Raw genomic sequence first — 11711 nt, 5'->3', positions numbered from 1 at the left:
AATGACCATCATTTGAATTGCAAAAATGGCCCGGTTTTGTTGTTTAAGACCATATTGTGTTCCTGTCGTCTGTTACAACGGATGGTAAGGATGGACATGGATTGAAACCTGAAAAAGTTGGCCTCATGTTTTCCGAGGTCAGGTCCAAAACAGCTTAACAAAAACAAATAACAAAGGAGTCTAACGGGTTTCATAACCATATGCATTCCACTTTATCAACTATAGCTTAGAGCGATTTTCGTATGACCTTGAAATGAAATCGTGTGAACAAAACAGAAACAACAAACGAAGGGAAATAGAGCGATTTGATTGGTTTGTCGAACGGATACAAACGCGCGTCGCTTTTGGTTGGTTAAGCGAAAGCTCGGCTGAAAAAACTTCACGCCCGAAGAACTTTCTAGAAATCGCTTTGACGTCATACTGCGACACGATTGGCTAATCGAACAATGCCTTCTCCGTATTAGGGTTCTCTTTGGCGGGAAAACGAAGAGTCCATGTTTTGATCTTTTCATCGATTGGCTAATAAAACAAATAACGAACACTTACCGAAACCATTTTTCAAGGTCATACGAAAATCGCTCTATCTAACAACCGTTTTTATGCATTCCTATAACCATGACAAGCTACCAACCCAACACTCGTAGATAACCTTTTTAAAACTAATAAAAGTAAGTTATTAACACAATACGTGATCAGCATCAAACAAACACATCGAATTCAGAAGAACAAATTATAGCAAATACTCTACAGGTTCTAGTGTATCTAATATGCTATGTATATGAATGTATGGTAAAATAAATGCATTTCTTCTCAAAAGTGCTCCCTCATAAAAAAATTGTTTATCCCCTTCATTTCTATAGGAACATTTTCGGTAAGGGTACCCAAGCACAGAATTGAGTCAATTGACCTTAAAACAGCAAAATTCTCGTGAGATAGCCGCCTCTTTAACCAATTTTAACCGCCGTTGCACCAAACCACTTATCAAAACACGCCTTGGGAACAACTCCTTTCGTAGTCATGCACGCCAGATTAAAAACGATTTTTCCTTGTAGCCTTAAAGCAAGCTGTTTTCCTTTTTCTGAGAAGGTGTCAATACAAACGACTGGTATTGGTTGCTGCTGCTCCTCTTGCTGAAAAAACACGCTATTAAACACTGTTTTCAATAACATCTCGGCGATTGGTTCTGAATCAGCAAAGAGAGGCCCAATTTTGAAACCATCTTGTTTGATGAAAGTGGGTCTGACGACTACATAGCCAACGACTGAACCTTCATTGCTGACGGCCACGCGTGTGTGACTACCTTGTGCACAAAGCCATTTGGACAAGAATGCATGCCTTGGAAATCCGAACACTTGGCTGTCATAGGCTAGCAGCGTCTTCCAGTCCACTTCTTCCAGGCACTTGATACTCAACAGCGAGTCCAGCAATATGTCAGACAAGCATTCAACAGCAGTGGGAAGGTGCAGATCAAAGCGTGTTCCATAGAATACACTTTCAAAGCCTGTCTTCTGATACATCTTTTCTAGATGCGATAATGCAGCAAGAGCAAGAAGTCGCGAGGGCTTGACGCTTGATAACGCGGCGTCAAAAATCGCCTTCCCATAACCTTTTCCCCTGTGCTCCTTGCTCACGATATAACATCCTATGAACCCAAAGGTATCACCGTATTTCGTGAGTGTAACACAGCCTACGGGTTTTCCATTCACTTCCCCAACAAAGCCGCTGTCGGATCGCATGCAAAATAACATTCAGCATCTTTTAAACCCGGCCGCCAGTTCTCCTCGACCATTGCTTTGGTAGCGAAGTCTTCAAACTCTGTTGCTGTCTTGATAACACGTATGCTTAAGTGTTTCTTAGATTCCATAGCTGAAAATTCCTGCGATCTTGATCGTGATGATTCGAAGGAACAATGAACACAGCAGGTGGCCTGAGCTCGGAATATGACTGACCATCGGCATTGTTACGGAATCTTCGAAATGTAGGCATTTGTATGGAGGAAAACGATTCTTTCTGTAAGCTATGAATGTGAAAGGATTTGAGTAAAATTGGCTATCTTCACTTAAGTTGTGCGTTTCGTCTTTCCTGTGTGGTTCCAGAGCCGATTTATGGCCATTTTAGGTGTTTTTATCACTGGTTTTCACATGACGTCACTAAAATTCAAAATAAAAAAAAACTATCGATCCTACCGAGATTTTACTTTCACGATGCATTAGAGCAGCTGAAAGCTAATTTTCATACAAATTTTCGCTTCAAAAGGGTTCTTGGTTTTGTGATAGAGTACGCTTGAATTTCTAAGCTTTTGCGTGACGCAGCATTTACATGACGGCCAAGAGAGCTGTCTTGTAGGTTAAAAAATGACTTATTTCAGGAAATATTCCTATCTAAACGGTTCATGTATTAGAAAAAGTATTACTTTAATGTTTATGAGTTTCTCGAAGAATAAATTCTCGCTTTTGTCGCAAAACTCGGTAACAGATGTTTATGTTGGTTTCCGTCCGCCATGTTGGAGCTCATCCATGAGGTGAGCACTAGCATGGCTAACGTCCCCGCAGACGTCCTATGGGGTTCGTTCGTCATGCGAACCCCAAAGGACGTCTGCGGGGAGGCTACAGCGTGGCGTCTCCATACAAATCTCTGTAATTTTGGGTAAAACATTCCTTCGGATATCTCGTATACGAAATATTCCTCTGACCTGAATCTTGGTGAGGGTCTTTGTATATGTACCTCCTTTCATTTCCCATATTCTGGACTCTTTATCTATTGAACGGTTTTGATTTTTATTTTGATCTATTTTGAATGGGCGTGACACTGAAAACCAGCAATAACAGTGTAACTAATACGCAAGCCAACAACAACAACAACAATACGCTTTATTTGCTTGACTATAACAAAGTATTACAGTGCTGCAAAAGCTACTTGAAATTAATCATTGATTCCTTTTAAATTGAATGTTAAAAATAATTTGAAACATATTCATCATTGCTTATTTTTAACCATTAGTAGGATTAATTATTCGGAGATAAGTTTGTCTCTAAATTCAAAGCAAGGTGATATAAATGAAATTAATTGGATGTTAATAATGGTTGGTTCAATGAAACGTACCAACTTCACCTCAATGGACAAGACCTTGTCGATCTTCTCAGAGCAGCAACTATTAAAAGATCAAATTTTCATTTTCAATGGTCAGCTCTATGAACAAACAGACGGTGTCGTTATGGGATCCCCACTTGGTCCTTTACTCGCTAGTGTGTTTATGTGTAGCATTGAAGAAAGATTGGAGCAGGAAGGCAAGATGCCAACATACTACAGGCGATTTGTTGATGACACACTGACCGTTATGTTACTAAAATAGTCAGTAGAATTCATGAGATGTGATAATAAGGTCTTATGTGATTGTAGTCGTAGAAACGGTAGTTTAGGTTCTAGTTTAGAGAAGAACATCTCGATCTCTTATCGAAGAAGAACTTGGACAATTTAATAAAAAGTTAGTTTCATCTTCAATGATTATGTTAAGTTCGTATCAACCGTTTCCGTCCAGTTTCGGAGAAAAGAAAGGGGAACGAGAGTCAAAGACCGCGAGAAAAATGACGCGAATAAAAGAAAACCACCCACTTGGTAGCCTGGGATAACATCCGTTTCTGCGCACCGACATTTGATGCTGTCATCAGCTGTCATAAATTGACCATTAAAATGTTTGGCCTTCCGTGGAGCGAAAGATGACTTTCGAGGTAGCCTGCGTAGCAATGGTTCACAATCGAGTTATTGCGCGAAAAGTTAGAGCGAGAGCTCTCGTCCCAACTTTCTCGACGAACTCGCGCGAAAACGCTTGCTACGTAGGCTAGACAACCTCGTCCCTAGGGCGCTTTTCCCTGGCTTTGGAGGTGGGGCGCCCCACCTCCAAAGCCAGAGAAGGGCGCCTTGGGGACGAGCTTGTCATATAGCGTAAAAAAGGTCAGTTTACCTTCTTGTCACACACTGTAATGCACTCGACTTCTGCATCTGGTTCGTATAACACCTTATAAGAATGTTCGATAAAACTGCCCATTTCCAAGCCGTCTGACTCATCGACCTCTGAGTCGTGTTCTGAATCACTTGAAGACAGGCGCTCTGGATCACTAGCGGTACCACCATTGCTTTCTGTTTCCGATGATTCCTCTCCATCGCGATTTTCATCGCAGAAAGAGACCGAGAATATAATGTAACTGTAGAAGTTGAAAAGCTTGAAATTCGTCTTCGCTATTTGTTGTCCGACAACCCTGCTTATGCTGGAAGGTTTCTCTGAGAGGAGTACAAGCCAAAGCCCCATGATGACAGCAACATAAAGCAATGCAAGAGGGAGGCGAATCACATCTTGGATGAGCTTCATGCCATCACAGAAAAAATAACTAAACATGATGACAGCCTATTTACGGAGGGTGTATTTACTTAAGACTGGCCAAAATTGCCTTCACAATTTCAAGAAGGAGCGGAAACGACATTATATCTTTGCGAGCAAACTGTTTCGCTATGGCAGCCAAGAAGATTGTCTGGGACTTCTGCACCTGAGGGTGAATGAACTTACATGCACAACTGTCTTTAGGACAGTATCTAAGTACAAATGGTTTGTTTGGGACAGTTATAGATGTTGCTGCAATTATGTTTTTCGTTGAATTTGGCCTTGTAATGGATATTATGACACAAATCAATTCTTTTGTAAGGACTAAAGAATCTGGTAACAGGTCTAAAATATGATGACATCTTTATGTATAAACTTCACATTTTCTAAGAACATTGAGCATGCATTGAGGGTACATTTCCTGTTTTACCATGCCTGTGGAATTTTTTTTTACAATTTGATACAAAGGCACATTACATAAAATGAAAGTTAGGTCCCCCTGTACTAAGGGAGAGAAGCGACGACTGGAAATACGTCTGCTGGTCGAAGGCTACCTGTAATAAGAGTAATTTTAATTTGAGTTCCCCCTATCTTGGCATAATTTTTATTTAATGTTCCCCCCCCCCCCCCGTCTGGGTTTTCGGCCCCCACCTCCTGATAATTATTGGACAGTCCCTTAAATCGGATTGAAATTGTGGGTTTTGAAAACCTGGTTAACCTAACCGTTTTCCATAGTTCATTTTTGTTGTTTGTAATGTTTTATAAAATGCTTGGTAATTATATTTACTGAAAAAAAACTGTTATATTTTTGTTTACAAGTAGTTGCCCCCGCAGGGATTTCGCCTTCAGGGCGAAATCCCGAGGAGGCCTCCTAGTAGGTCGCGCGTATGTGTAGAAAAGTACTTACAGTTGAAAGAAACAGTCAGTATACGAGAAAAAAAATCTCGATTTGCTTGATCAGGGGCCGCATGGAATTGTTGGGTAATAATGTCGTTTCTATTGTTCACTCCCGCAAGTAAGTAGACTTTTGGTCCCAATCCGTTATTGTAACATAACGTCATGGTTTGCAATCGCGCTGGCTGAGATAAGAACTAGACGGATTTTAAGACAAAAGTCTGACTGCAAGCAGTCTAGCAAGTAAGAGATGGTCAGGATGACGTAAAACAGAAAATCCCCGAAGGGACCGTTTAGGTTGATTTTGTGACACTTAGTGTAAAATTATACTTCGATACTCTTTTGCGTTACTTGTTAGATCAGTGACATTCTGTGGAGCAGCTGTTTTGGAAGTAATGGACCAAAAGAATCTCGTCAAGTGCAGATGAAGTTATAAGGTCACAAGGTCCAGAGAAGTTTCGTGTGAATAAATGAATTACTTACCTTGAAAAATGTCTATACCTGTCGCTTAGCACGATTAATCAGCCCAATGGGATCTTTATAAATCTACTGTAAACGATTTCTTTCTTTCTTATCTGACCCAGATCGACTTTGGCGCACGGCACCTTAAGCCGATCTTGCGAGCCCTCAGTCTCTTGGTTTGCGGTCTATAGAATGTGTAACGAAACCGTAACGCGATCAAAATAACCCCTTTTTTTTTCAGAGGTTTTCGACGGGTTTTGATGTTCTAACGACAAACACATCTCCTCTGGACCCTATGATAAGGTGTGTATAACGGTGCATATATAAACCCTTGGAGAGTTTTCCAGACACGAGTTATCATTCACAAATCTTTGATTGCAATTAATTTGCCAAACGCTCTTTCTCTTTCCGCCTCGGTCAACAAACAAGCAAGAGGAGTGAATCAACGGCTAGCTTATCGCTAGCACAACGAAGGACAATTACAGAAATTCGCCGACAATTAAATTGACTAAAATGAGCAATACAGTTAATGCAGAGCATTTTATGCTTGTAGACACATGCGACACATGTCAATGACGCAATTTGCAGAACTTCCTCCTTGATCTGCCATAGGGCCACTCAATTTAACAGTTGAAAGTTTAAGCCACTCCGAAGCATCTCGAACTTTTAGCTTGCATTATCACTAATGATCGACCTTGCCATTCACATTTCGTTTTTCTGCAACGTTTTGTGCCACCTAATAGGTGGCATAAAACAAACTCCGAATTAAACATATCAAAGTCTGATGTGAATACCAACTCTGATTCGGCGTGTACACAGCAGAGGCGCTTCGCAGGTGTAACAAGGCCTAACTTAGTCCCTAAACAAAAGAGCTGCGAGATATAGGGGTCCAATGATATCCTCTGTATACTCCTCTTACGACGCGTTTCATGAGATTTTTTATAGCCGCATGAGACGGTACTTCCAGAATTACCATCCTCTCATACCATTTTTACTGAAACCCCGAAACAAAATGACTGCGTTTCGGAAGTGAACTGAAAACGATTACAAACTTACACATTTTCTCTTCATATACATTCAAGGACGTATTTTCAATACATATATATATATATATATATATATGTATACCCGTTTTCAAAAAGGTTTTCATATAGAGAGATATATAGATAGATATATACTTTTGTTTTCTTGCACGTGCGCCCGTGTGCATTTACACTTGTTATTGTCCAACTTGTGAAAAAAAATTGGTTCAACGATAATTTTTTTCTTCGTCGGGTTTTTTGTTCTAATTTGAAAAGAACATGTCGTTTGAATTTTTTTAGAAAATGTGTGCGCCGTGCAATGCAAATTTGTAATAGCGAATTAAAAGGGCTGATTTTAGGAATGAGGAAAACAGCCGAGTTATAAGGTGTCACACAAAAAAACAATTTTTAATATTCTGTGTCGTTTCGTAGAAACGGAGGTCCCCGAATTGGTACACCATTTGCCGGTGGCGAAGCATTTTCATTGATGGAGTGTATCAAAATATTTGCTCTCCAGGAGCGTGCTTAAGAGAAATTGTAAACTAAATTTCAAAAGTTTGCGGCCGAGAGTTTATTCTGTCTTCAGCAGTGAGACGTTGCCTAACAAGCTGTGGTTCTAAACGAAAATAGGTGACACAAAAATATATATGACCAGCTCATCACGTTTATGATACAATCTACTTCTATGAGCCTTGTCAACGTCTTGGTCCGTTTTATTAACTACTATAATATTGTTGCTCCTTCCAACATATCCAATACCGACATCATCCACCGTCACATCATCCTTCTCAGAAAAATAACAAGCGGTTTCCAAAACACTTTTTTTCATTTCATCTGCTTTGTTGTAAAAAATTAAAATCTTTGATGTTTTTCCCCTTATCCTGTGACGGCAACAATTATTCTTCTTGAATTTTCAAGAATAAGCAAATCAAGAGAATTGCAGACAATATTCGTGCATTTTCAATTTTTTTTTTGATAAGTTGGAACAGAGAACCTGACAAAGAGAAACTTAATAGTTGAAACGAGATTTTTCACAAGTTGGACAATAACAAGTGAAAAATGCACACGGGCGCACGTGCAAGAAACAAAAGTATATATCTATCTATATATCTCTCTATATGAAAACCTTTTTGAAAACGGGTGTATATATATATATATATATATATCAATTTTTCGTTTCTTCCGTTTCCACTTGACAATCTGATTTCCGCTAGTACCCGCATTGACAGAGGTCACGCCACGGTGCTATTCTTGGAAAATGACGCCTGTTTCCGAGAAAATAGGGAGCTACATGGAAGTGATCGTAGTGGCAAACTCTTTGTCGCCTTCATTGAGTAGTTTAACTAGAAAGGTGGCTTTCATAACTTGATTTGAAGATAGTTGTAACCCCAACATCATCTAATTGAAATGCAGAGTGCTCAAGTCGACTCCCGAACGTCGAAGTAGTCAGCATTATGACCGGAAAACGTATGTGCAGGTAGTTAAGACTGATGATAATGGCGGATGGGATGTTTCAAGATTTTGAAGGAGACAGGATAGCAATTTCTTATCAGGGGGTAGTGGCTGTTTTAAAAAGACATGAAAATTGTATTTTTTTGTACGGGAAAGAGGCAAATGACATCCCTGAGGAACAATGGGTGACAAGAAAGCTGACTAGAAATCTTTTTAAACCTTATGACGTTTGTTTTGCCCCAAATAACCACCTTGTTGTTTCGGACATTGGCGATAAGTCTGTTAAGATTTTTACCTTGGAAGGAGACCAAGAACAGATAAACCAATTTGTTATTGGCTATAACGCTACGCGAAGTCTGATTGTAGAAGATGTAATTGATATAAAGAAAGAATTAAGTTCAAGAATACAACTGAATTTTGAAACAGTTCGAGTTCCTCACAATATTGTGGTAGGCCGGGGTCCCTTATTCCAGCTATTTGTCACATGCGGAGCTGAAATAATTTTCATCAACATGGACTGGAATAAAAAAAACCTTATAAATTACTTTCCAATTTCTTCGCCACTGGGTTGGTGCTTTGTGCAATACGAAAAGAAGTTAGTTTGCGATGAAACAAGCACGGTTAGAGATCACAAAGATAACCATAAAGTTGGAGGCTTCAATCCACTACTAATTACTAAAGCTCAGTTCTGTGGCATGTTCTATCACGTCTCAGAAACAAGCCATGCGGGATTTCTGTGTCTTGACAGATCGGAGTGCAAGATTGGAAAGCGAGGAGATAAAAAGAAATTTGCTGAGACAGTTGTGATTTATGTGAGAGTAACGGACAAAGATGGGCGATTGATATTTCATGCCAGATACGGAAACTGTTACGAAGGTCCAAATGCAAATACAGCTCACGCTGAGTATTTTATGCTGATTGATGAAGAGTTCAGACAAGCTGTTAAGTTCCTCCAAGATATTAAAGGAGGGAACATTAACATGTACATGAACAAACAACCTTGTTACAAGTCAACAGGTCATGGTAAGAAAACAGAACTTAAAATTAAAAACTGTGCACAGGAACTGCTTAATTTCTTCCATTTCCATTGCTTGTTTTCCAGTATAAAATTAAAAATCTATCTCTGCCAGTTGTACAAAGTCGGCAAAATTGTGCAAAGTCCATTGTTACTTCAAAAACAAGGCTCCCTCGGACAGGACATTTGTAACGCGCAGCTGGGCTTGAAAATCCTGCTCTCTCAATTGAACATTGAGCTCAAGGCTATGACACAAGAAAGCTGGGAAACACTAGCTAATTATGCTGAAATTAAATTACCTGACTACCAAGGAAGTGAACGACAAAAGCTAGACCTTCACATCCATAATTTGCTACTGGAAATGAAAAAATTACCAATCAGTCAGCTGCTCGGAATTGTTTAGATTCGTTTTAGTGTAAAACAAGGACAACAGTTGGTACTAGCCATCTAAAAAGCACCAGCACCGCGAGTTATGGTTGATGGGCGTGAGGTGTCTGCTTGTTAATCTTTTGTTCCTGTTATACCGTGTTAAACTAGGATAAAACTTTGCTGAATCTTTTCAATGGACACTAACACGGCAGCTAAAGGCAAGAAGATTGTTTCCATGCTTGAATATTCATGTAATTTGTTGTTGTTGTTGTATTTTTTTTTTTTTGTTCTTGTATACATTGTAATGTATGTAGTAACATCTTTTATTATATAAACTGCAGTGTTTTACAAGGATTTCTACCACCGAGAAATGTGGTATCTGAACACACGTAAAAATACGATATTTTTACATGTGGAATTATTGATATTTGATAGTTTGAGAACATTTTAACCATTTATCTTGTCTTTTATATTTTGAACAAGATACCGGACATTTTTAATATTTGTATTTATTTTTTACTGTACTTTGTAGAGCTCCGAGTTTACACTGGAGTATTTTAAACAATGAATTACATTTGTCGGGTTCTCGACTATATGGCATAGTTATGGTTTATGGAATGGCTAATTCTTGTTTATATAATAAACAGAATAATACATGGACGCTTGGAGATATGGAAATTATCTTCTCGTGTTCACATTTCGACACATTCGATATCTCACTCGTTCGCTGCGCTCACTCGTTCGATATCGATGTGAACACTCGAAGATAAATTCCATATCTCCGTGCGACCATGTATTATTCTCTATGTAATAGTGCAAAAATTAAAAATAATCTGAATCCGACACAAATTTTAATTTAGAACAAATACTAAATTATAGAAATTGGCCCGTTTTTAGCGAGTAATTAACAAGCCTTAGATAATTCAGTTGACAAACAAAACACTGTCACAATCCCAGTTTTCACCATCGAGGAATTATAACCATGGAATTTGCCTTCAAATCCGTATCTTAGGATACGTTAGCGTGATTCAGTGTCGATTGAGGTTTCATTATATTGAATAATTAGCTCACTATATAAGTCAGAAGTGTTGAATAACTTAACATGAAACATTAAAATTGCTTCTTTTTCAGTTTACCAAAATGTTTCGTGCTGAATTTAACGATTGTTTTCTCGTAAATTGTAATAATTACCGTAATAGCTGTCGCAATTTGTAATACCTGTCGCAATGTGTAAGAACTTTGTCGTAATTTATAATAAAAAAGCAGTCGCAATTTCTAAAAACACTTTGTGGTAATTCGTAATAAGCAAAGCTGACGTAATTTGTAATAACTTTGTCGTGACTTGTAATAATAAGCATTGTTTATACTTTTCAATCAAAAGGCTTGTTTTTCGAGTGTTTTTTGATCGTCAAAGGAACGGTACAGGGTTGATCTCAAAGGACACAGCTCTTTTTTTTTAGGAACAACCTGTTATCTTTCGGCAATAAAATTTTGCGTGAAAAACTATTTGAGCGAGAGATCTCAGACTCCCGTAAAGAGTTTCAAAGTTTAGTGAAAGTTTACAAAAATAATCAGTCATTCGGACCACCTTTCAAGGTCTAGTGTGCCCTGCTGTGGTAGAAATAGCTATTACAAATTACGACAGAACAGACAATTTTATATGGACAATTAAAGGCTTATAATTTGGAACAAATTGGTAACTTTTTCTTTTAGAAAAGTAAAACTGTTTTAAAAATCCTTTAAAAAGTAATTGAATACCAATTAAATTATTAGGCAAAGAGAGATTGGAAATTTTGATTTTTTTTTAAATAGTTAAATTATAGCTTTTTATAATAAGCCTCCCGCAAACAAATTTTTTCTTTATAATTTTTGCTTGTTATAAAAAGTTAAATAGTTTTTGTATTTGTGCGCATTAGATCATATTTAAATGCTGTTTTGCACCATCTAAATGATAAATTATTATTATCATATCATAGTGTTAAAAATAAGACTTTTTCAACATATAATTTTACTTGTTTCAACAGTGAATTGTACAGCTATCATATATGTATTTTTTTTATCTTTTTAAAATGTTATTATGTTAGTTTTTTAATGCTGGTTAACCTGTGCAAACATTTGAAAA

The 11711-nt window shown here is 38.0% G+C and overlaps 1 protein-coding gene and 1 pseudogene across 1 annotated transcript; one reads left to right on the top strand and one right to left on the bottom strand.

Annotated features, from left to right (window-relative positions):
* Positions 1-944: 944 nt before the first annotated feature.
* Positions 945-1864, bottom strand: LOC140938328 (holothin acyltransferase-like; annotated as a pseudogene).
* Positions 1865-8011: 6147 nt separating this feature from the next.
* On the top strand, positions 8012-11178 carry LOC140937498 (uncharacterized). The gene has a single exon (XM_073387056.1). The coding sequence runs from the start codon at positions 8244-8246 to the stop codon at positions 9621-9623; it is 1380 nt and encodes a 459-aa protein (XP_073243157.1). The 5' UTR covers positions 8012-8243; the 3' UTR covers positions 9624-11178.
* The last annotated feature ends 533 nt before the right edge of the window (positions 11179-11711 follow it).

Source organism: Porites lutea, chromosome 5 (assembly GCF_958299795.1).
Source record: "Porites lutea chromosome 5, jaPorLute2.1, whole genome shotgun sequence".
Lineage (NCBI taxonomy): Eukaryota > Metazoa > Cnidaria > Anthozoa > Scleractinia > Poritidae > Porites > Porites lutea.
This window is presented reverse-complemented; position numbering and strand designations above follow the sequence as displayed.